This window comes from Carex rostrata, chromosome 8 (genome assembly GCF_964058835.1).
Source record: "Carex rostrata chromosome 8, lpCarRost1.2, whole genome shotgun sequence".
NCBI lineage: Eukaryota > Viridiplantae > Streptophyta > Magnoliopsida > Poales > Cyperaceae > Carex > Carex rostrata.
Window position 1 is genome coordinate 4,524,742 of NC_135925.1, and position 25,036 is coordinate 4,549,777.

General features: G+C 32.7%; 2 protein-coding genes across 3 annotated transcripts; both read left to right on the plus strand.

Annotated features, from left to right (window-relative positions):
- The first annotated feature begins 593 nt into the window (after positions 1-593).
- On the plus strand, positions 594-5,467 carry LOC144558299 (putative transcription factor KAN2). Of its 2 annotated transcripts, none has more exons than XM_078307114.1 (6): positions 594-1,273; positions 1,853-1,929; positions 2,877-2,922; positions 3,028-3,160; positions 4,655-4,718; positions 4,952-5,209. In XM_078307114.1, exons 1-6 carry the CDS (start codon positions 727-729, stop codon positions 5,063-5,065), a joined length of 981 nt encoding a protein of 326 aa, XP_078163240.1. In that variant the 5' UTR covers positions 594-726; the 3' UTR covers positions 5,066-5,209. The 2 variants fall into 2 exon arrangements, with proteins under 2 accessions (XP_078163240.1, XP_078163241.1); XM_078307115.1 differs by having other exon boundaries at positions 620-1,273; positions 4,652-4,718; positions 4,952-5,467.
- A 14,306-nt stretch (positions 5,468-19,773) lies between these two features.
- Positions 19,774-24,390, plus strand: LOC144558639 (uncharacterized). Its single transcript, XM_078307489.1, has 6 exons — positions 19,774-19,968; positions 20,139-20,239; positions 20,540-20,880; positions 21,588-21,734; positions 22,234-22,321; positions 24,061-24,390. Exons 1-6 carry the CDS (start codon positions 19,894-19,896, stop codon positions 24,095-24,097), a joined length of 789 nt encoding a protein of 262 aa, XP_078163615.1. The 5' UTR covers positions 19,774-19,893; the 3' UTR covers positions 24,098-24,390.
- Positions 24,391-25,036: the final 646 nt, after the last annotated feature.

Below are 25,036 nucleotides of genomic sequence, written 5' to 3' on the forward strand. Positions count from 1 at the left end.
AAAAATAGCAAACCGCCTCACTGTGGGGCCGTCAGGGTATTTTTTAATTTTTTTGGAAATCAAGGGTAGATTTGATATATTTTTTTTTGGAGGGTATTTTAAAAAGATCGGTACTTCTTACAAAATTAAAGTTAAAGATGCAAATTAAGAAACAAAAGTGTATCCGGTAAAAGAACAACAAAACAACAACAAAAAAAAGGTTGTTTGTCTACATATAATCGAATTTAGAAAGTTTAAAGGGTTTTATTCGAAATATTTGATGAAAACAAATAAAATCATCAGCAATATTTAATTCTGACCTCAGTGGCTATTTCTAAAAGGTGTGTCATTTTCACTTCCATAGTTCCATAGATCCCAACCCTTTTAATTCTCACCTTAAAAGTAAGACAGAGAAAGAGAGAAAGAGAGAGAGAGAGGAGGCCAAGGACCAACAACTATGCTTCACTTTTACCTCTTTATTTTCTCCACCTCTCCAAACTTTTTAACCAAATTCCTACTCTTTAATTAATTACCTCATATACATCTTTCCCTTACCCACCAACAACACCAAATTATTCCCATACCATCTCTCTTCCCTATCTCAGTATAAGTACCCATTAGTACCTCTACTAACACTTTCACTTTCATTACCTCACACTCTCCAACCACTGATCCAGCTCTGAGCTTGTAAAGAGAAGAAGAGAAGAAAAGAAGAAAAGGCAAGGCAACAAAGAGAGAGAGAGAGAGATGGAGCTTTTTCCTGCACAACCAGATCTCTCTCTGCAAATCAGCCCACCAAAGAACACACAAGAAACCATGGAGTTAGGGTTCTGGAGAAGATCCATACAACCTAACGCCGCCATCTTGAAGCCCGGTACGACAGGTGCCGGTAACAACTTCAATATCTCATCAACAAACCCTAATTGTTCACTAACCCAGTATCCTACCTCCATACCTAATTATCACCCCCATTTTCTTCTCCATTCACAACCGCTTCTAAATGAAATTCATGATACCAATCAATTAGACCTTAGTATGCTAAAACCCATAAGAGGGATCCCTGTGTACCACAGCTCACCTCATTCTCCACATTTTCCTTCCTTTTTCCACAATACCAGCCACAATAGCATGGGTGAATCAAGTGTTATTTCTAGTGCATGCAACCTGCAGAGGTCTCCGAGATTTCTTGCACGAGTCCCGGCCAAACGGAGTGCGCGGGCCCCACGGATGAGGTGGACTACTTCCCTTCATGCACGGTTCGTTCATGCAGTCGAGCTTTTAGGAGGGCATGAGAGTATGTCTTAATTATAGTCTCAAATTTAATGTTTGTTTTCTTTGCACAAACAAAACTTCACAGGTCTTTTGTCATTTACTTATTTAAACTAAAATTCACCTCTTATTGGGACCTATATTTGAATCAAAGTTATTTGTCCCATGGTTCAGAATTTATTTTTTCTTATTTTCTGTTTAACATTGTATCTATTTCTTATTTAACATCTATTATAGCTGGAAAAAAAAAGTTGAACTAAGTCCAATATATATATCCTCACAAACTATAATATTTATTTGGCAAGAAATGTATCTTTTACTAAATAATAAAACTTTTTTTTTTAAGTTTTCTTTTGTTTGTTGCAAGAGGATATTCTAACCGCCTCATCTTTACTCGATCATGCCTCCGTTTTTACAAATAAAAATATATATTTTCAACTGAAATCATAAACTGTCAAACGTAATTGTTAGCGGCTTCGCCGTCTAACCTTCAGAAAAAGAATATCCATATTATTTTCTCTACATAAGTTGTATATTAATCTGTGTCATATATACAAATACAATGACTCACATGTGCCTTCCCGTTGTGTCTGAAAATATATAGGAGCAACACCTAAATCTGTTCTAGAGCTAATGGATGTGAAGGATCTCACCTTGGCTCATGTCAAGTCTCATTTACAGGTATGAAAAGTTCAGATAAATAATTTCATTTTGTTTACCAATAACCTTTTATATTGAATTCACCAGTGAATGTTCCCTTTTGCAAAGGGGTGCATTTTTATAGTTTTATGTAGTTGTTTTTTCAATACTATGCCATCCACAGTCCTATGCATTTGGTTCAATTAATTAAATACTGTTGCTTGCTTTTACTTATTTAGTTGCCCTTTTGGGAACCGATTAATTAAACAAAGAAATATATTGCTCTCTTTTCTGAAGATCTTGATTCGTCTCAAATTAAAAATAATGATTATCTTTGAAGTGCTTGATGCACCATATTGCACTTCTCATTTCTTGTATTACCCATTCTTTCTCTCTCACACACACACAAACACACGTAGCTAGGCACAAAGACCTGAAACTTTTAAGCATAGTTGCAGCCTTTTTAATGAGCAGCAGAAATGTACCCAAAAAAAGGAAAGGAGGGAGGATATTGATTTACTATGTTTCACAATACACTTAAAACATTTGGAAGTACAAGAAAACAAGTGCAATCCATAATTTCTTAACAATTTGGAGCTATCTATATTTGTACGCTAGTTAAATATATTCTTCTTTACAATTCGTTGTGGTTATTTTTGTGTGCATGCTTTCTTAATTGTCCTTTTTTTTCCATTTTCTTCTTTTTTTCTTTGCTTTTTTGAAGAATTATTTCTAGGGTCTAGTTAGCTGTTGTTATAAATATTGCTTTTTTGGATGTTAATATTTTTAGTTTTCATTCTTTAGAAAGACAAATTAAGACAGTGCAACATTTAAGTAAATGATCAGCTTTGTATTATTTAGTTAACTGTGCATTAGTTTTTACAAGTAGGCTTAGATATTCAAGATACTTGAATTTATTTTTTGACATGCAAAACAGTCTCACTTCCCTGAGGAAACTAAAAATATTTTCCTGTATTATTATTTTGCAGATGTATCGTACAATCAAGACTACTGATCATACACCTGCTACACCAGGCAATACAAATTTTCTCACATGTGATTGAATCATAATTAAGCTCCCTTCCATGTAAGATATGAGATTATGATTTCAGCAATAATGAGACTTTATTATATGTACAGGTGAAATGAAAACCTTTGAGAATTCGGATGAAACATTACCAGCTGACATAAACAATAGTGGATCAGAATCATCAATTCAACTTATCTCAAAAGAAGCAACAAATTTAAATGGTTTATGGAGTAACTCTTCAAGGTGAATTAACTTGCTATTTAATTCATTTAAATATGTTACAACTTTCTTGCCTTTATACTTTTTAGATAAACTAGTTGAAATAATAGAAAGCATTGAACAGTGCTAAATATTAAATATCTTAACGTGTTTTTGGTAATTTCATATCTTGTAAGAAACTGAACTCAAAGCAGAAGTCAATTCAATGAGAAAAAAAAATGTTTCAATGAATCATATAATCCTCAACAATATTTTTTAATGAAATTATAGGTTTCTTTAATACATATATCCCTTCAACAAGACAATAAAATTACCTTAGCTAATACTTTCTTTTTCATTTCTAATCATAGCATTTACTACAAATGTACCATATATAACACTTCATTACAAATATATAATTAATAGATATGTATGTATAGAAAGTGCCATCAGGGGTACCAAGTTTAATGAGGATGTCATGGAGATCATCTACCAATTTGTAGATTTGTCTTAAATATTATTAGTCATCAGTAGAGAGGCTTGCACATCTAATTTTTTTTTCAAAAATATTTATTAAATTAGTGTACCATTTTCTGACCTTTAGGCAATCTGTTTGTATAAAAGAGAAGGTAAAAAGGAGATGTTCAGTAAAAGAGAGGGATACTTAATACACTTATATATACAGTAGAATAAAGAGAGAAGAAATAGATTGCCTAGATGCTTAGATCTAATTATAAGCAGTGATCTACTTTAGATTAATTATAAAAGGTTCATTGTCTCATCTCGTAGAAATTAAATTAGTATAATATCAACACCATTCCAAGTGCTCACAAAAAGTTGAAGGATTATAGCTTTGTTCCATCTGGCCCCCCCTTGAACGTGCATTGCTCTTTTGTTGCTAGCTTCAAAAAGAGGCTACTTAGACCATATGGAAACAAACCATTAAAAATATAAAAACAAAAAAACATAGAGACAACAAATAATTGTGCTATTAAAGAAATACATGTTAGTTTTAAAAAAAAATAATACTCAATGATATATTTTGGAGAAATGGCTTTGCATAAAATTAATTGCATGTATCCGTGTACCTTTTCAAATAAAATTGTATTGAAGAGAAAGATATATTATGAATATCAAATTTATATGTACTTCTGTTTTATTTGACAAAAGCTTTATGCTGCCTGCTCATTTAATTTATGATGAAGTTTGAGCGAGATTGAGATATGAAGAGGGGGGGGGGGGGGGGGGGGGGTCGTTGAGGTTATAAAAGCGCCTGAACAACACTTGCAGAATGAAGCTAGCGTGCAACCACATGGAGAGTTCAACTTTAGGTCAATAAGTTGTCTGAAAAAGTTTTGAAAGTGCTCGTAATTAGAGAACATATCAATAGTGAAAGAAGCAGCACCTTTTCCTCTTTATCTCTATATATATTCTATATCTTCTTTTGTGTATCTTTTTTTCTCTCTCCTTTTTCTTTTTCATATTGGACTTCCACTGATTGAAAAATATTCTCTTTTTCTTCATAATTCTTTCCAGCAGTATTGGGTCCTGGTTGCAAGAAAAACCAAGAGATTTCACATCTAGAAGCGTTAATTCTTTCAAGGTTTGTATTTAATTCAACCTTCAAATCTAATTATTTCTGGTAAAATTTTAAAAATAACATATAAAATTAAATTATACATGCATTGACTTTTCCAAGCACATTATTAACTCAACAGGAATATATAGCAGAAACTATTTTTTTTTAAGGTTATATATTCTGTGTCATTTAGAATGTCATGTCTATGTTGCAAAAAATTAAACACAAATAACGATATTTTATTTTCAATTAACCAGGAAATGAGGCCAACAGAGAGCATTGATGACACGACAAACTCAAATTCATCGCCATTTGCTACTAATATAAGAATGAAGAAGCCGAATCTGGAGTTCACCTTGGGTAGATCATAATAAATAACAGAAGAATCATTTCTCTGGTACCAGTTCAAATTTGGATAGACAAAAGAGGAAAAAGAGACCATATAGAGAAGAAAAGAAACAAGGAGATCACTTTGGCAAAAGGCAAATAGGAAAAAGAGAAGGAGAAATTTTGACTGTGTGCATATGTAATCTTTGTCAAATGCACAACTGAGATGTGGGGTCAGTTGGGAACATGAAATGGGGGTAATTGTTGATTATGTATTAACCTTTTTGGGTTTTCTAGTCTGATAAAAAGGCATAGGAGGTCTAGTATGAGGTGAAGTCTTTTTTTTTTTTTTTTTTTTTGGGGGGGGGGTGGGGGACATTAGAAGGCTGTAGGCAATGTATTACCAGAAAATAAATAAAGGTTCATATATAGTTGACCAGCTACAATTGAAAGTTTGAGTAATAACATTTTCTTATTAAGTAATTAAATTAAAATTTGTAATTAATCCTCTAGTCGAAAGTCAAATTAAGAAGTATTTCAAGAAGAGGGAGCGCTGCGCTCAGCAGCGCTGTGACCACAACCGTAGAGTTGCATCAAGATTGGAGTACAGATCATAATCTGAGATCTGAGATATATTTTTGTAGCACATACTGTGTGGTCCTTTGTGAAACGAAACAGAATACAACGATAAATGGGTCAACAATATAAGCTTCAAGCACACCTGCTTTTCAAGCCTTCACAGCAGGTCCGTACGAGAAAACTCATATGCACACACGGTGGGTGCGTTTTGTGAAGGAAAAACGTGACTAACACACGGTGTGACTTTGTCATGTCACGGCATGTAATTATTTTTTTCACGTGATGTGATTTGACTTGACGAAAATGATAATGGATGATAGCCACGTCACGTGAATGACCACGTTTAATTTATTATTTCAAACTTTTAGTTTATGGAAAAAAAAATGTTGAAAAATAAGAAAATATTACAAAGTAAATAAAATTAAAAATTAATGTTTGAAAAATTGTTAACGTAACGTGACACATCACGTGACATGACGTTAGATCATTTTGTGTGACTTGCCGTGACATATCATTTTTTATCGAAGAGAATCACGTCACCTGATCGACACACATTTCGTAACGTACCGGTCATGACATCACTATGTTGTCACAGTTATGACAAAATAACTATTGCCATGCGCCATTCACTAAAGAAATGGTCGACACGATTTCTGCCATCAGATCTAGTAAAATGGACAACTAGAGTTGATCTAGATGGTCGAATTTGATCAGTGATCAGATGAGTACTGTTTTATCCACCTTTCTACAACTCTGCTTGTACAAAATATAAAAACAAAATGAGGATGGTTATAATACCTCATCATATCTCATATTTTATATCTTTGTTTTTAAAATCTAAATTGTTGATCTGAATCGCTCAACATGATATCCATACTAAAATATACTTAGGGATAAAATTTTATAATTTTTGAAATCTTTTTACTATTTTTAAGATAGATACAAAACTACTGTTTTTGAACGGTCCAAAAACAATGATTTTGTATCTATTTTAAAAAATAGTAATAAGTTTTCAAAAATTATAAAATTTTATCCCAAGCATATTTTAGTATGGATATCATGTTAAGCAGTAACTTTGAAAATAAAAATATAAAATATAAGATATGATGAAATATGAAAAACATGAGGTATTATAACCCTGCTCAGCAACAAAAATTTCCTTTTGCGTCGTTAGAAAACAAAGGGGAAAGAAAACCCATTGGTTCTATATATTTATTGTTTCACGTCATTAGTTCCATAATTTGTGTATATATAATGAATGTTTATATAAATTTATCACACTTAATGTTGTGTGTGCATTTAATCGCACCATCGATTAACGACATGATTTTATTTGACAAGCTGTTATGCTAGTCTAGATTATTGTATGCTAATTCGATTAAAGAGCACGTTAATATATCGATATCGTAGCTCAATTGAGGAAAACAGGAAAATTTATCCTTTTAAAACAAAATAAAATTTTAATTTATTTAAGCTGCATGGAAATAAATTTAACCGCCTCACAATGGAATAAACTCAAGAATAATAGAAGCAAGAAAACCTATATATCTATTAGAAATCAACATAATAGAAGCAAGAAAAGGAACCGCCTCACAATGGAATAAACTCAAGAATAACGGTTTTACCCATATGATGCTTCCAATTTTTTAAAATAAAAAATGAGGATTTTTTTTTTTTTTAAATGAAAGAGACAAACATCGTGCATATATAACTCGGTGGTAGGTTCAAATTAATTTTCATCCTATTGGGCATCTCTCATCTCATCAGCAAGCCACGTGGATGGTTTTTTTTTTTTTAGGAAAAATTGGTTATTTGTCACTCCAAAACCTTCAAATTATAAAATGGCCATTCCGAAATTTGAAATTGTAAAAATACCACTCCAAACTTCATTAATTTGTAATTTTGTCACTCCAAATAATTAATGACTAAAATACCCTCACTTCTTCTCCTGCCATGGCGAAAGGCCGATTCTTGTATGTTTGTTGTTTTCCGCATCAGTGTTCTTATCCATACCTTACGCGTCTCACTGTTGTAGGAAGAAATACATAGTTGAGCAAATGGACAATAAATACAACAATTACTTGGTCTACTCTTCCTATAGTGAAGTATATTTTTCAAATATCAGGTATGAAATAAACAGCTAACAAAGACAACCAAGATGAATACAAATTGGAACTAATGTGCTGCGTTAAATCAAGCCAAAAGAAATGGTGCTAAATTTTCTAACATATGAACTATATGTTTGATTCAAATTAATAATATAAAATTCATCACTCCAAAATTTAATTCAATCTAATTAGAAATGCACAGAGGAGGCACAAGGGAACCATAAATACCAATTACAAGTTTCCAACTACTCATTTGTTTTTTATTCATTAGTCAAACTGAAGTGATGAATTTTATATTTGATAGGAAAAATAACAAACAGACAAGAATCGACCTTTCGCAATGGTAGGAGAAGAAAAGGAGGATATTTTAGTCATTAATTATTTGGAGTGGCAAAATTACAAATTAATAAAGTTTGGAGTGACATTTTTACAATTTCAAATTTCGGAATGACATTTTTACAATTTGAAGATTTTGAAGTGGCAACTAACCAATTTTCCCTTTTTTTTAAACAAAATTATAGAAGCGAAAATGTTATATATATATATATATATATATAGAATAAAAATTAAAGAAGGGTGAGGAATTCTGATTGGTACTACACGAAGAGAGTCACATCATTTCATGGAGAAGGAGCAACATTGACCAGTGACAAGAACCCTACATGGTTAATGTTTTCAATTCATGCCTTGATTTCATCAAACACCTCCAATCCCATCCATGCATGCATGGACCCGTAGATAGTACAACATATCTACATGCTTTCAATTAATCCAGCCTCCTGTTGCTCTCTGGTGTAGTCATCCCTGTTGCAGGTCACGTCCATCTCATATATTTATATTTTGAGTAGAACTAGGTTGTTCTTAAATTCACCAAGTTTCTTAGTGAACTCAAGTCTAAATTCCATTGAATTGATTTCAAACTCGAATCTTAACCGTTGAAATCCGTCTATCTTACGAGTGATGCGTTTACATGTAAAAAAATTTAATTTTGAAATTAATTTTGCATAGAGTCAAGTGGTCAAAAAAGGTTCAAAAAATAAATGAATTAAAATTAATTTATTAATCTTCTAATTTTGACCGCTTGACTTTATACTAAATTAATTTGAATGTTTAAAATTTTCACACGTAGACACATCACTCGTAAGGTAGGCAAGTTTCAATAGTTCGGATTCGTCATTTGAAGTCGATGATTCGATGGGGTTTTAGACTTGAGTTCACCAAGAAGCTTGGTGAACTTAAGAACACCCTAGTTCTACTCTTATATTTTTGTATAACATTAATTTTAGAAACCAAATCAGAAATTAGTAGTAATATTTTATTTTTTTGCAAAGATTAAAAATATTAAAGAAAAATCTATAACAGTTTGATCACCGTCAATAACTAATTGATCAATTAATCAGCTTAGATTAACGTTTTTTACAACACTTTTATATATAGTATATTTCCAAGATATGGTCTGGTCACTTCTCTGTCCCTAGTCAAATGAACAAATAGCTCCAGTCAATGAAAACCTCTTTATAGCAACCCCCTTCCTAGCATGCAAATCACGAAGTGTCAGGATCATATATATATATATATATATATTTGATTGCAACCCCCTTACTATCTGCGCCATGAATTGATCGCAGTCAGGATAGTACTGTATTTATTTGATTGGTTGTAACAGAAAAATACATTATTTCATATTAATTTTGAAAGAGAATTTTTTATATTTCTGTAGGGATGGTGCAAGTTGTATCATTATTATGTTCTTTATTACACATTATGGGTACAATATGTTGATACAGTTAAATACAGTATATTCATCCTGACTGGTGAATAAATTTGTCTCTATTACAGTAATATTATTAAACTATACATAACGTACGGTTTGATATAAGTAAGATGTTGTGTTCAAAGCCAGTCAGAGGAAAAAAGTACTTGCAATAAAAACCCCACAAATTAAATCATTTACAGAAAGGCTATATTTGCATATGATCAGGATGTTAATTAGAACGGTTAAAAGTATAGGTTCCATTAGTAGGCAATATATATATATATATATTACACCATGCATGGTTCAAAGCTTGACTACTGCAACTTTTAAATTTAGTCCCACCAATTAATCTGCAACTCTCTAATAAGAGTCTTTTTTTCAAATTACAAGAGATGAACCAGGCACAAAATATATATATAGACAGATAAGGACGCACCCACATGTATTCAGGTGGGCAGCTGCTTCTCTGGATTTTGAGTTTTAGTGCTAATTTATCTGTTCCTGTTGATTTTGCTCCTCTCCGGAAAATTTTCTTGCCCGGAGGTTTGATTTGTAATTCGAATTAAATTTACAGTTAAAATCAAAATATATTTCTTTAATTATGATTGGTAATTAGAATTAAAGAATCATAAATTATAAGTTAGAGCAATAAAAAGTATAAGTCAAAGCATTTTTTTTATCGAGTACCCAATTAGTTAATGGGTTTAAACCCGATTTGATATTTGTTTGCCCTCCCCTGACGAAAATTCTGGATCCGCCTCTATAGACAGAGAGCGAAGATATTATATTATTATTATTACATAAATTAATATTGCTTCCATTAAACAACAATCAGAATTTCAGTGGAAAAAAATACTCTCATTCCTAGTTGAATATAATTATAGGAACGGTATATTGTACTAATAAAAGAATGAAGAATTGATTCAACTTTATTTTATTTTAGGGTTCAAAACTAAAAGACCACCAAAGGTTGTCAAAACATATACCGAACATATCCAACAATATTTGTTTTTTTTTTTTTGCAAGAGGAGGGATCCACTTACATCCTTTTTTGGTGACACCAAATTACACTTTATATTTTCAAAGTTTTCAAAGTCTAAACAGTCGATCTAAACCGTTCAACATGATGGATATATTAAAATGTGTTTGCACATCAAATTTTACATTTTTTTTAATTTTTTTTACTATTTATTAAGTATTTTACAAAATTGTTGTTTTCATACCATTGAATCTTTGTACTCATCTTAATACATAGTAAAGAAAATGTAAAATTTGATCTGCAAGCACATTTTAATGTAAAATTCGACTATTTGAACTTTGAAAATATAGAGTATAATCCGGTGTCACAAAAAAATAGTGTAATTAGATCCTTCTCTTTTTGCAAAAAAGAAAATGAGCATTTTAGAAATGAACAGATCCGGACATCTCCTGTTCGCTAAAAAAGGAGAGGAATTGAGATCAAACGAAACTGGCAGAGGAACGGACAAGACGTATCAAACAAAAATAGTACCCTGGCAGAGGTTTAAAAAATCGAGAGGAGGAAAGGCCAAAAAAAACAAAAAAAAAGGAAAAATATAAATATAAGAAAGAGATGAAGAAATGTAGGTGAACTGAGAAAAAGCAATGGAAATTAATGATAAGGTACTCAAGTGCACTATGATTGGAGATATTGTGTTGGAGGTGCAATCACATCAGAGTATCAGACTGCTGCAGCTCCAATTGCATGAAAATCCTGATGGTGACCTGACCTATCGCCCGGTATTCAAGGTCTCCTGTCCTTATCTCTCTCTCTCAACCTTTTATGTTTCTCTCCTTGCTTTGCTTGTTTCCTTGGGAAGGACCATGAAGAGAGAGAGAGAGAGAGAGAAGATATGTTATGTTTTACTATGGTAAAATATGGATTTGGCTACCGTGTTATGGGTTGCATGGAGGTCTCTCCTGTTACGGCTCAATATTTGAGTTTTTAAAATTTTAACAGTCGATCTGAACTGTTCATCTTGTTCTCCGTATTAATATGTGTTTGGAGACCAAATTTTACATTTTTTGAAAAAATTTTACTATTTTTTTAGATTTATTGAAAATCATTGTTTTTCAGACAAATTTGGACCATTAAAAACAGCGATATTCAATAAATCTAAAAAAATAGTAAAAAATTTCCAAAAAATGTAAAATTTGGTCTCCAAACACATATTAATATGGAGAACAAGATGAACGGTTCAAATTGACCGTTAGGATTTTGAAAACTCAAATATTGAGCCATAGCACGGGAGGCCTCTATGCAACCCATAGCATATTAGCCAAATCCGGTAAAATATATCAGCTAAGCATGAAGCATCTTCTAAATTTTGTGAAGAAATTTTACAAGTTTTGAACATGTTTGATTGCTACTACATTAAGGATGATTAAATTAGTTCTTACTTAGTTCTTTTGTTTTATATTTGTTTGGCAGTTTAATTTATGGTTAAAATTAATTCGTCTGAAAGAGTAAAATGTTAAAAAATAAATTTTATTTATGACAATAGACTGCAGATGTAATAAGTGTCGTAAGTTCATCCGTCTAGGGAGGTGGTTTAACTCATTCTGCCGGTATTTTATCTTATTGTTATGTTTTATTCATCATTTGACAACTTAAGTGAGTGTAAAGTTCATAATAAAAAAATGACCTTAGAAACCATCAAATTAAAAATATTAATTAACAAGCTAAAGTTATGTTTCACCATTACAATTGCAAGTGTAATTTTTTATTTATTTATACCATGAACGAATATTATATGGCAAAGTTTTAGAGTGTTTTTGTAAGGTTTATAGTTATTGTGTTAGATGCAAGGATGGAGCCACCCTCAAGAAATGGAGTCAATTGACTAAAATAATTGTATTTATGTCTGATTTTTCATACAATAACGAGTAAAATACTATAGATTGTGTAAAATTGATTCTCATTGGCAGTATAAAAATTTTATATACTTGATTTTTATTCACATTTGACTTCTATAGTCTGAAAGTCTGACTCCGCTCCTAATTAGATGTAGACGATATTTACAAATTAATAACCTAGCGTATATTAATGAACAATAGGAATTACTTTGCATGAAAATTACTTAATTTGGTGTACATATATGGATCTCATACTGTCATACATAATATAATTGAAATTTGACAGCATTAATAGCTTCGTAGCAAAATCGAGATGGTCGGTCCGTATTTAAACAAAGTCCGTTGAATTTCTAGACCGCCAAAGTACAATAATCGATGGGCTCGTTTATAAAAAGCCTTTTTAAGTTATGATTGTTTAATACCTGACATCGATTATAGTCATACGTACGGCACGTGTATAAATAATTATTTCATTAATAGCTGAGACCATTTTGGGCTCTTCCCTCTTTATCATATTAAATTTAGAATTATACGCATTTATGATGGATATTAATTGCAACGGAAAGCGAGAGCAATTTTTTATTTCAAAATTTTGAAAATTAAGTTGTAGGAAATAAGATGGATTGTTTTTTTTTTTATCTTATTGATTTTTTTAGAACTAAATTAATAGTTCAGTTTCAGTTATGCGAATATTTTGTTTCAATTTTAGGATGAAAAAATATTGAAACTGAATCATCATTTTGATCTCTCAAAAAGATACTGAAATCCATAGATCTTCTTCTCTCTTTATTTTTTTTTCTCTTCCATTCAGATCCATATTGAGAAGAGCGCAATAGTTCGTTATCATTGATTTTCCACACTGCATCACTGTTAGTACAATAAATTAATTGTGAACACTAGTGGGACTGAACCACCAATTCGGTTTCACTGACCTCTCCTCAATGCGATTGAATTATTAATACATTAATTGTCATTCATCTATCTAAAAAAAGTCTAAATAGCACTCTATAGCGTTTTTGGATCATAAAAGCTATGATGTACTGTTACTGGCGCTATAGCGGCGCTATATGGACATAGCGTCATTTTTTTAGCCGTTCCGTTATGACGCGATAAACGTTATTTTAACCTTTGAAAAAAAGAATACAATTAATCTTATTTTGGATATTATTTTTTGTAATTTATTAGAAAAATGAGAAAAGAAATTGGAGGGAGAGCAGTAGCCAGTAGAGGAGTGTACGGAGGTAGAGAAGGAGAAGGTGGTGGATGTGACTTGACCTGAGTGTTATCGTTGTCAGCGTCATTTGCTGGGGTCTATCTTCTTCTTTAGTTGACCGTGCATGCATTCCCTGTTCTGTAATATTATTTCGCTGAAAAGATGCATGAAACAGAGCACAGTACAAAGTTATATTTCGGTTAAATGTTTCTGACCAAAAGGTACAAGCCTTCGCGGGCCAATATGCACCTCAAAGTTGTCAGTTTTTTTTTTTTTTTTTTTAAGTTTTTTTTCCTTGGATCAGTGTTGTAAATAACAGTATGCGGTCGTCAGATGAATAGAGTACCACCAAGTGATTAATCGGAAATAATCTGTCATAATTGAAAATGACAGGCCAATTAGTCGGAAAAATCCGTGACTGTTTGATCACCACTAACGACTAATCGGTCGATTAATAGAGTACAACAATGCTTTGGATATATAGCTCTGAATTATTTTTATTCAAAAATTAGACCCATTTCTAAAGATGAAACTTCAATGTTGAATATTTTTTCTTTGATTATTATATATAGTCTTTGGTATTTTCTCATATAGGTAATTTTATCAAATTTACTTTAATTTTGAGCTTAAAATATGGGGGAATTTCAAATATACCACACAAAAATTTTGAAATTACGTATTTACCACTCTAAATTCTATAATTACTTATTGAGTGAGTCTATGGTACTATGCATATCACGGGTTGTTACCGTGCTACGACTCTATATTTGAGTTTTCAAATTCTAACGGTCGATCCGAACCGTTCATCTTGTTCTCCATATTAATATGTGTTTGGAGACCAAATTTTACATTTTTTGAAATTTTTTTACTATTTTTTTAGATATTTAGAAAATCACTTGATCTGAAAATTCTGGACCATCCAAAAACAGTGATTTTCAATAAATCTAAAAAAATAGTAAAAAAATTTCAAAAAATATAAAATTTGGTTTCCAAACACATATTAATATGGAGAACAAGATGAACGGTTCGGATCGACCGTTAGGATTTGAAAACTCGAATATAGAGCCGTAGCACGGTAACAAATCGTAATATGCATAGTACCATAGACTCACTCTTACTTATTTACCATTCTAATAAGATTAAGACTTTGAAATTACGTATTTTGAGTTTAAGACTGCTGTCGTAATTGAACTCGAATGAGATGGTGGCAGGGGACACATCAGGTGGTCGGAGAAGCACACATTAATACTATCCATTGTAAGACCGGGTAAAGGAGGAATGAGTTCAGTTTTAATTCATCCTTAATTAATTGTAGCTTTCAAATTTTAAACATAATTAATTTGAATTTTGAGTATATTTAATATACATTTAAGTTATATAGAGTAAATACGTGAGTTGTTAGAATTTAAAATAATAAATATGTAATTATAAAATTTGGAGTAGTAACTACATAATTTCATAATTTTTAAGTTGTGTGTATATATGAGATTCTTCCTAAAAATATTAATGATAAATTGGCCCTTCTAATTACATCCCTAAGCCTGATAGGCTGCCTATAGTTTCTACTGGTAAATTTTGAAAAGAGGACTTCAAACTTGAATTGGATTTGAGTCTACCTTTGTACTGGACTTATACCTGAACTAATTAATTTGCTCACTTCTGAATAATTAATTTACCTTATAAGACCGAATTCATAAAATTGAAAAGATTGCTGGACTGATTTGCATATTCCTAACTTCAATTATTACTCCGTCCCTACTAAGTACTAACACATGAACTCAAATAAGTCAACATCGCATTATTACCATATCAATGAGTTTCAGGAACTCTAGATTAGACCAGTATAGATATGTACTTGTTGCAGCAAATCAGCAGTATGCATGCTATTTCTGGAACTCTGGTACTTATTAATTTCTGGAATATTTGCAATTATTTAACGCTGTTAAGTTTAGATCGATATTTCGAGAGATCTAGAACTTATAATACCATCAAGGTCAATTTTTTATTTATATTTATAATAAAAAATAAAAAATTGTAACTAAGAGCCAACATCCAGCAATTCAAATAAGTTTCTAAATAAATGTTATCCACTTTTTAGAAATTAATGACTCTAAAGTTGCTAAACTCGAGTGTGGGACACACTTTGGGCAGCTGGGTCCTGGGCGTTATGAAAGGAGAGGAACAGTAGGGTATTCTCTCGGAAAAGAAAAATGGTGCATATACTTATTAATGAGTCAATTCTGGATATTTGTCAATGGATGGTTAATTGTTAGGTTTTGGTTTGGCAACGCTTTCTGGATCTCAGGTGGAGATTGGGCAAGGGAATACACTGTTCTAATTAGTGTGTTATTTAACATTTAATCTAGGTGCGAATCTGTCGCGAGGCTAAACCAGGTTCTCATGGGTTGTAATTACTTTTCTTCTTAATACAATTGTTTACGGCACTTCGCTGTAAACCTTCAAAAAAAAAAAGTTGCTAAACTGTCACATTTCTAAAATTAATTTTAGAGTTTCTATTAAGCCACATCAGTAATAAATTAAAAAAATAGAAATAATTTGAGCCAATTATTTAGTCAGTATAAAATTTATAAACAGTTTCTTAATAAGAAAATTTTATGCATAGTTTCTAAATAAAAAACTTCAATTCTTACATCTCTGTAACTGAATTAGAAACTAACATCTCAGATTAAAAATTCTAATAATATCATAGATCTACGAATTATCATTAATAATTGAAAAGATTTAATCCAAATGGGAAGAGCATAAGGATTATGTATACGTATACCTTGCCATTTATTGGGTCAATTTGTCAAGTCTAAATGCTTTGTGTCCTCAATGCAATAGGCTACGTACCTAGAGCCTAATAGTGTACACTTATTAATTTAAACACCAATAAAAAAAAAAGTTGACACCATTAATTTAGACATCATGAGCATTGGATCCTTGCATGGATCAGCAACTATTTTTGTATGTTTGTGCATGTGTATGTACATACAAGAAGGGTGTGGGTGCTGAAGCACTTTTTTTTTTTTTTGAGGAAAAACCCGTAGGTAGGGTGCTGAAGCACTGAACAAGGAGGATGAGGGAGCATCCGTTCTGAAAGGAATCAACTTTGATTCCGATGATGACCTCACGAATGTGGATGAAGATGAAGATGCCGAGCAGGAGGATGAGAGAGCATAAGTTCTGGAAGGAATCAACCTTGATTCCGATGATGACCTCGCGGATTTGGATGAAGACGAAGATGTCGAGTAGGATCTTAATCATTTTAGATTGTATCTTTATTTAAAATGTTGTTTTTTACTTTACCCGTATTTTGTGTAGCACGGCCGTGTGCCTTTTGTAACCCACTGTTTTTTAAATGAATCACAACTTTAATTTATCCGTGCTTAATTGAAATGTGAGGGGCCTTTTTTAAACTCTCACATCTATAAAATTAAAGTTTAGAGTTTCTATTAAGCCACATTAGTAATAAATAAACTAATTTGAGCTAATCATTTAGCTATTATGGAGTTTATAAATAGCTTTTTAATAAGAAATTTTCATGCATAGTTTCTAAATAAGAAACTTAATTTCCTACATCTCTGAAACTGACATCTCAAAGAAGAAATTCTAATAATATCAGAGACGTAGATGCTCTATGAATTATCATTAACAGGCCCGACCCTGAACCTCGAATCCAAAAGCCCCCACCCACCCCCCCCCAAAAAAAAAAAAAAAGTTATATATGTTATAAACGCAAAAATTTAAAGGATTAAAACCCAGTTCACGGACAGACGACAGGGCCCAAAAAGATTCTTAGTGTTTTTGTTTCTTCGCCCAAAAAAAGGTTCTCAATCCTTCCTTTTTTTTGTTTTTTCGTTTATTTGCTTTTTTTTTTTTTTTGAAAACCTAACATTTCAACAAGGACAGCCAACAGAGTCCAAAATATTGAAAATCTAGTTCCGCCCGAGAAATAAAAAAATTGAAAAATCTAGTTCCGCCGTTTCTTTTATGTAAATCAATAAACGAGGGAAGAAAGAAATTAAGAAATCTAGCTCTTCTCACGAGCAGCAGCAGCGGCGCAGCTCGGGGTATTGGTTTTATGTTCCCTCTATTTTGTATGATCTATTGACATATTAATAAAAAAAATGTTTATATTAAGACTTCAAACTTTTGTCTCGCTCCGGACCCCGAAGTCTTCATGACCAGCCTTGATCATTAATAATTAAAAAGATTATATCCAAATGGGAAGGGCATAAGGATTTTGTATACGTATAACTTGCCATTTATTGGGTCAATTTATCAACTCTAAATGCTTTGTGTACACTTATTAATTTAAACACCAATAAAAAAGTTTGACACCGTTAATTTAGACATCATGAGCATTGGATCCTTGCATGGATCAGCACCTATTTTTGGGTGTTGGTGTGGTTTTATTGATAGTATTATAAGTGCTTAATCGGAAAATTAATGCTAATTAACATTACAAATCATGCATTAATTGCATTTAAAAGTTCATCTTAGCAATTCGAGTCATTTAATGTGATCTACATGTTAACATAGATAATAGTGTAATATGATTTATGTTCTTTGCAAAAAAAAAATCATACACTAGACTAGGATACAAAGAGGGTTTTGAATGCGCAAAATCATTTGTTAATTGATGATAAAAATGCATAATATATATAACTATTTAACTAATATAATATGTAGCAATCAATGCCTAATTAGTCAGATCGCTAATTTGATTCTGTGGGTATTGTTCTAACCGTTGAGTTATAGTCATTTTTAACTAGCTAATATATTGGATGTGATAAATATATTTTAAATAAATATTTTTGTGTAAATGTCAATATGCAGAACATATATATTAAAAAATTTGGATTGCTTGCATGTCAAAACTTTAAAATGTATGATTTAAACTGTTAGAAAATATTATTTGAACCATTAATCTGATTGTTCGTCTAGACTATATATTAGCAAAACTTACCTCTCTATTTATTATATATTATAAACACACATATCGTTCTACAAATATATAATTATAATTTGAGCAATATGTATCCCGTCCACTTTTCATTCTATTTAATTTACGGCTCCCCAATCCCCATATAAATATTGTCAATATTATATATTATTTATGTTTACCAACTCATAGCAGTAAATTCAGCACCGCTAGCCATAGTGACAACTTAATAATTTGAAAACGAATAATTTATAAAATTCTGAAAAAAATCATAAAATTCACGAATAATCCAGAAAAAGTTCAGGAAACCGAATAATACGCGGATTAGTTTGGCAACCGCTCAAATCCAAATTATTTGCGAATCTTGTTACTATGCCACTAGCTTGTTTTGACATGTGAAAAAATATTTCATTCAGCAAAATGTTCAAGGACATATGTTTTTTGGGACATTGTTCGGCTAAATTTTTAGAACGGTCTTTATATTGTGGCCCATAAGTATGGAGGCTGGTGCTAGTTGCATATAGCCCAGGCCCAAAATTGAGAACGCAGCCCAATACTATTTTTTATCAGTACAAATTTGTGTTAATTACATCACATAGTCCGGTACACAGTGCATCCAAATCGAAATGTTAAAAGTTGTATTTCAGACTGTTATTTATTACTTTTTTTTAGTGTGAAGTCGCCAATTAATGAGCTTTTTTATTAATAAAATGATAAATCAAAACCTTGATGCGATGTTTGATGAGGGGTTTTGTAAAAGGAGAAAAAAAAAAAAAAAGTCATGATACCGGTCCGAAATTCATTATTTTTATAATTTTGACGCAAAAATCCACATAACAACAATATATAACATGGGTTAATTCAAATAAAAACATGGGTTGGTAATCGTGTGAGTCCGGTGGTGTAATAATATGCCAAAAAATTTATAGTTACCACCTCAATATTTCAAAATTTTAACATTATCATCGATTTGTCAAAAATAGTAAACTCACAAACTTTTTACAAATCAATTTTTTGATATTCTAAAAATAAAATAAAAAAGTTAGCTCTTGCAACCCCTCATTCACTCGGATCCGTATCCTCCCAGGTACCTGATTCAACACAATTGAAGTGGACGTCCCAGATTTACTCTCAGCCGGTTCTTTCTCGGGATGGCGCAGAGGGGCAGTATTATATGTGCTTTGAGATTCGTGCCAAGTTAAAAAGAACAATTTTGGACCGTCTAATTCAATTGTACGCAGTCCGGTAACCTGAGAGGATGTGATTTCCATTCCCTCTCCTGTTTCAGTTAAACCGCACTTTGGGTGGAAGTGGTGAACCCTTTCCCTCCCCGCCGAGCTGCCGTAAAACGAGTTACAAAATCCAGGGTGCAACTCCGCAGAACAACGAGAGAGATGGGGAAAGGAAACGAGCTTTGGGATGATTCAGCTCTAGTAGATGCTTTTGATCGCGCCGTGTCCTCCTTTAAGGTATCTCTCCCTCAGTGAATGTGCACCTATTGGGGTCTTAATTGCTGATGAAAATCGTGAAACCCTACTGAACCTGATCAAGAAATAGAAGTAGTAAAGAAAACGAAATCATTTTTTTTCCCTATAATTTCGGTACAAGAATCTTTCTTTGTTCTCATGTTTCTTTGCAGGAAGCACACTTCCAAGCAGGTGCTTCTGTAGAAGATGAAAAGAAAACTACTCATGGTGCTGAAGACAAAGACGAATCTACTGAATGCAAGATTTCTGATGAGTAAGTAGCATTCAGCAAAATAAACATTACTTTTTGTGAGTTCTACTTTTGTATTGGCTATTATGTCCGCTAGTTACCAGAAAACCAGTAGTCCAGTACTGTTGTTCCCTGATCAACAACCCTAGGATCATTATTAAGTTTCATGTTTTAAATAATTCCTTTAATCTCATGCATTTCGACCTCAACATGTTCCAAATTTACATTATTTAACTATCGGTTAATGTAATTGGTCCTAAATTAAGAGTACTTGGATGTCAGTTGTAATTGTTCAAGTGTTTAATTTCTACTGTGATTCCATAGAGGTACGTATCAGGATGACAAGGCAGCAAGCAAGGAACAAATCCAAGATGTAGAACCCATCAAAGGCGGTGTTGAGAATTCTTATGACGAACTGCTAAAACAGTACTATGAATTAGAAGAAAAAAGGCAAAGTATTCTCCAGCAGATCTATGCACATCCAAGCTATTATGATCAAACAGTGCAACCTGATGTTTCTCATGCTACACCTGAACACGCTGTGCAAGATCCACAATATCTTAATCCCCTTTGTGCTGGCTACTGTTTGCCTGTTCCAGTTCTGCCCATGACTGGAGGAAATGGTTGTGGGCCCTACAACTCCTGCTTCACTTCATGTCAGATTTGTAAGAAACTAAGAATTATCTTTCTTTACCATGTATTTATAAATGCATTACACGGTACTGGTATTGAACTGGTACCAGTACAGACTGCCGATGGTTGGTGGCAGCACTGCCATATTTAAAGAGAGTGCCGAAATGTCTGTTTTTTTAGCTTGTTTTCTTCAACATTTTTGGGTTATGTTTATGTGTGTTCTAAATTTGTTGCACAATCAACAACAATGCATGTATTGCCTAGCAAGAATTGCTGCATAGGATCCACAGAGTACATATCTGTTTTGTTTTTTTAAGTCAATTGTTTCGACTCAAGCATGTATGCTTCTTAACTGAAGCCTGCAGCTTTTTATTGTTGGTTATCTTTTATTACGAGTTATACGAGTATTGAAGCACCATACTTGGCACAGATCTTTCATTGCAAAACTGGTATTGTCATGGCTTGGTGTTAGAATTGAAAATATAACCAAGCCTAAAGTACCAGAGCTGGTAGTTACTGCTGGCTTTGTTTGCTGTGGCATGGCACTATAATTGTAAATATGAACCGAGCATTGAAGTACCAGAGCCAGTTTGTTACTGTTGGCATTGTAATTATACATGTCTACTTGTGCACTCAAATACCATACTAATGATTTAAATGCCCAATTCACTTTTTTGCTTTTGCAACTTTTGTATTGGGAATTTGCAATTAACTGTAATTGTAATCTGTTCACGTGCAGGTGATAAGTGTCCTGAAAACCATGCTGGCTGTACCATTGCTGTGCCATGCTTACCAGGTCTGACAAATCAGTCTTGTGGTACGGATCTTAAGAAAGGGATGATGGTGGCTGAAAGTGCAATGAGGGCGAGTAATGCAAATACTTCTGGTAATTGTACTAATATGGTGTTTTTTTACAAGAAAGGTTTTTTGTGTGTCCGTGCAAAAGCTACATATCTTGTGCCTTTAGATTGAAAATGGGATTTATTTTTGTATAAACCATGTAAATTCTGAAATACCTCTCCTTAATAGTGTTCTGCAATAATCAAGCAAACAGCAAACTAGTTGAAGAAATATAAACAATTCTTTAGTACAATACTTTATGGATATACAGAATATCTAATGGTCTTACGGGTTTATTTACTAAAGAAAAGTTTTTGGTGGTTTTTGAAACCTCAAGATACCCTTGTTCAATTTCAAATGTAGGTCTCAGGTGTAACCCGGAGTTACTTTACCTATGTTTTTGTTCGATTGTGCATGGATAACTTTTTAATTTTTTCCTGATTGTAGTTTGGGTTATTGATTACGCTTTCAGGAGGCCACCATTGTTTACATGATTTACCTTGTGAAAAATTTGACAACTTTTGTTTCGTTGAACAAAATCATAGGAAAGGAGAGTGAAACTGTTGCTACATCAGATGCGGACCTTGTACCTGTTTTGAACGCGTGGTATTCTGCTGGTTTCCACACTGGGAGGTAAATATAAGAACTTTACTTTTCTTTTGGAATCTGGGATTTAAGTTAACTACTGCAGCATTTTGCTCGGCATAAAGGTTGAAATCTATGGATTGGTGTACCGTTCTGCATTAAAACAAAACATGCAATACTAGCATGAATTGGTTGGTATTGACTGATATTGTAAACAGGGGTTGAGCTAGAAACTTTTTTTATTTTTTATTTTTTGGCGGGGGTGGGGGGGGGGGGGGGGGGGGATGTTAAGCATACAAGCACAATACAATAAGAATAATATGATGGATACACACACATATATAGATAGACAAAGGTTGGCTAAGCTCAAAACGTTTTTTCCTAGCCCCAGGAACAAACTTGGTTTTCTGATTTTCAAAGTCCAAACAATTGATCCAAACCGTTAGATAATCAATCTATATTAAAATGTGCTTGGAGACCAAATTTTACATGTTTTAGAATTTTTTACTAATTAAGTTGGTTTGAAAATCGTTGTTTTTATTCAATTTCTGCCCCATTGAAAAACAGCGACTTTCAAACCATCTTAATAAATAGTAAAAAAATTCCAAAAAAATGTAAAATTTAGTCTCCAAGCACGTTTCAATATAGATTGAACATCTATCGGTTTGGATCGATTGTTTGGACTTTGAAAATCTGAAAATTGAGTCGTTTGTTCCTGGGGCTAAGAAAAAACGTTTTGAGCTTAGCCAACCTCTCTCTCTCTCTCTCTATATATATATATACACACATTTATATATACACTGATGTTTATGAGACTTTACCTGTGTTTGATTGTAACAAGTTTTAAAAAATATATATAAATTACATTACTCTCCCAAGTCCAAACCTGCACTCAGATTTAAAATTGTCTTGATTTAGCATGAGGACTTTAATGCCCTTGTGCCTAGCAATGGCAGGATTTTCACCTGTCCAGCAATATATATAGCTAAAAGCTGCGATGAAAAGTTACAGTATCTGGGGAGGTAAATTAAGGGCACGCGTAAAAAAGGGGCAATCTAATAGCGATTTTGTTTATGGTACTGATATGTTGTCACACAAGATTAAAGAAACTATTTCTGATCAGCCAATAGTGCTGCAGTCTACAAAGTAGAATCATAAATATCCATCTGCTTGAATTTAATTCTTAGAAATACTCTAGAAAAAGAATATATTAAACTTATGGCCTTAAAACTACAACCTATCAAAATTCTATCTACAATGAGATTCTTAAGAACCTTAAACAATATCTATAACACCGAAAACATTGCTTCGAAATCAAAGGTAACTGTTGGAAGAAGTATTGAATTGCAAGACACTCTCAAAAGCAAACCAACTGACACTTAGATTAGGGTTTTAAATTTGCTGCCTTAATTAAACTGCCTTACGGGGTCGTTTATATGGGAATAAATTATTTTTGTTTGTCTTTTTCCATATTTCTATTTTCTTTTGTTTTGAAATTGTTTTACAAAATTTTACTTTTCTCTGTAGTTTCTGTTTCCATGTTTGTGGTCAAAAGAAGTGGAGCCCAGACCAAGATGCCTTAATTAAACTGCCTTACTGGGTCGATTATAGTGAAATCATATTTGACTGTTTTAAATGTTGGGTCCTAAATGCATACCACATCAACCAATGTTGTCTGTACTATGTAGTACTAAATTTAGGTTACCTTGAATCATTTTGTCTCAAAAAAATGAATAACAATTTCATTTGTTTACATCTTCATTAATAATCTAAAGTTTACTGTGCAGGTACTTATTGGAAAAGTCACAGCAGAACAATACCTGATATGCAAATTGAGATAAATTTTGAAATTTAAATTTTGTCAAACTTTTGGAAAAGCTGTTTCTGGTATGGTAAAGCTTGTTTTTAGGTGACATAACCCATGTTTTTGTCTGCACTTGCCTGTTTTTCGTAATGTTCTTATTTTTTATTGCTAGCTAAGGATGTAATGGTTCTTTAATGACCCAATGTAAATTCTACTGGGATCCTAGAGTTGTAGATGAATTCTCCAGATATACCATGATTGCATAGATAGTACTGTAATACAGGAATTAGTATGATTTCCTCTTATGTTAAAACAGGAACTTTTTTTTTTTTTTTTTTGGTTCTTACATGGCCCGTAGGCCTACATTACTTCTTCCAAACTAAGACACTGGTTCTAAGGTACCAGTATTGTTCCCGCCGTATAGCCTTGCCTGTTTTGCTAGATTGTGAGCCACATTGAGCTGTGGGTTTAATCTAGAACAGTAAGCTGTTTTGAGGTTGCCATTTGACTGCCCTTGAAGGTTCCATGCCATCCATACTTCGTCATATGATCTCCAATCAGTTATCAGAGGTACTGAGCTTTGTAGGGTAACCACAGTATCCTTTGAATCTGAGTAGACCAAACCCTTTCCTTGTGCAATCTGGTTTAGAATCCTGTACCCTTCCAACACTGCCCTTGCTTCTGCCTGAGCCGGGTTTATTGCAGAAATTGATTTAGATATCCAAACCACTACACGACCATTTTGCTGCACATAGACGCCTATTCCAGCTTTTCCCTGGCTGTCCCATGCCCCATCCACATAGCATTGATGCGGGTAAGCCTGTTGATCTTGTTGGAAATCTCTTGATTGGTCCCGGTTTTGAGAAGGTCGTGTTGGAGGAATCATGCTTCCCACCAGCCTCTTTATCTGACAAGCCTCAGCTTCTCTTTTAAAAAAAGCTCTGCAAGCCTCAATTGAG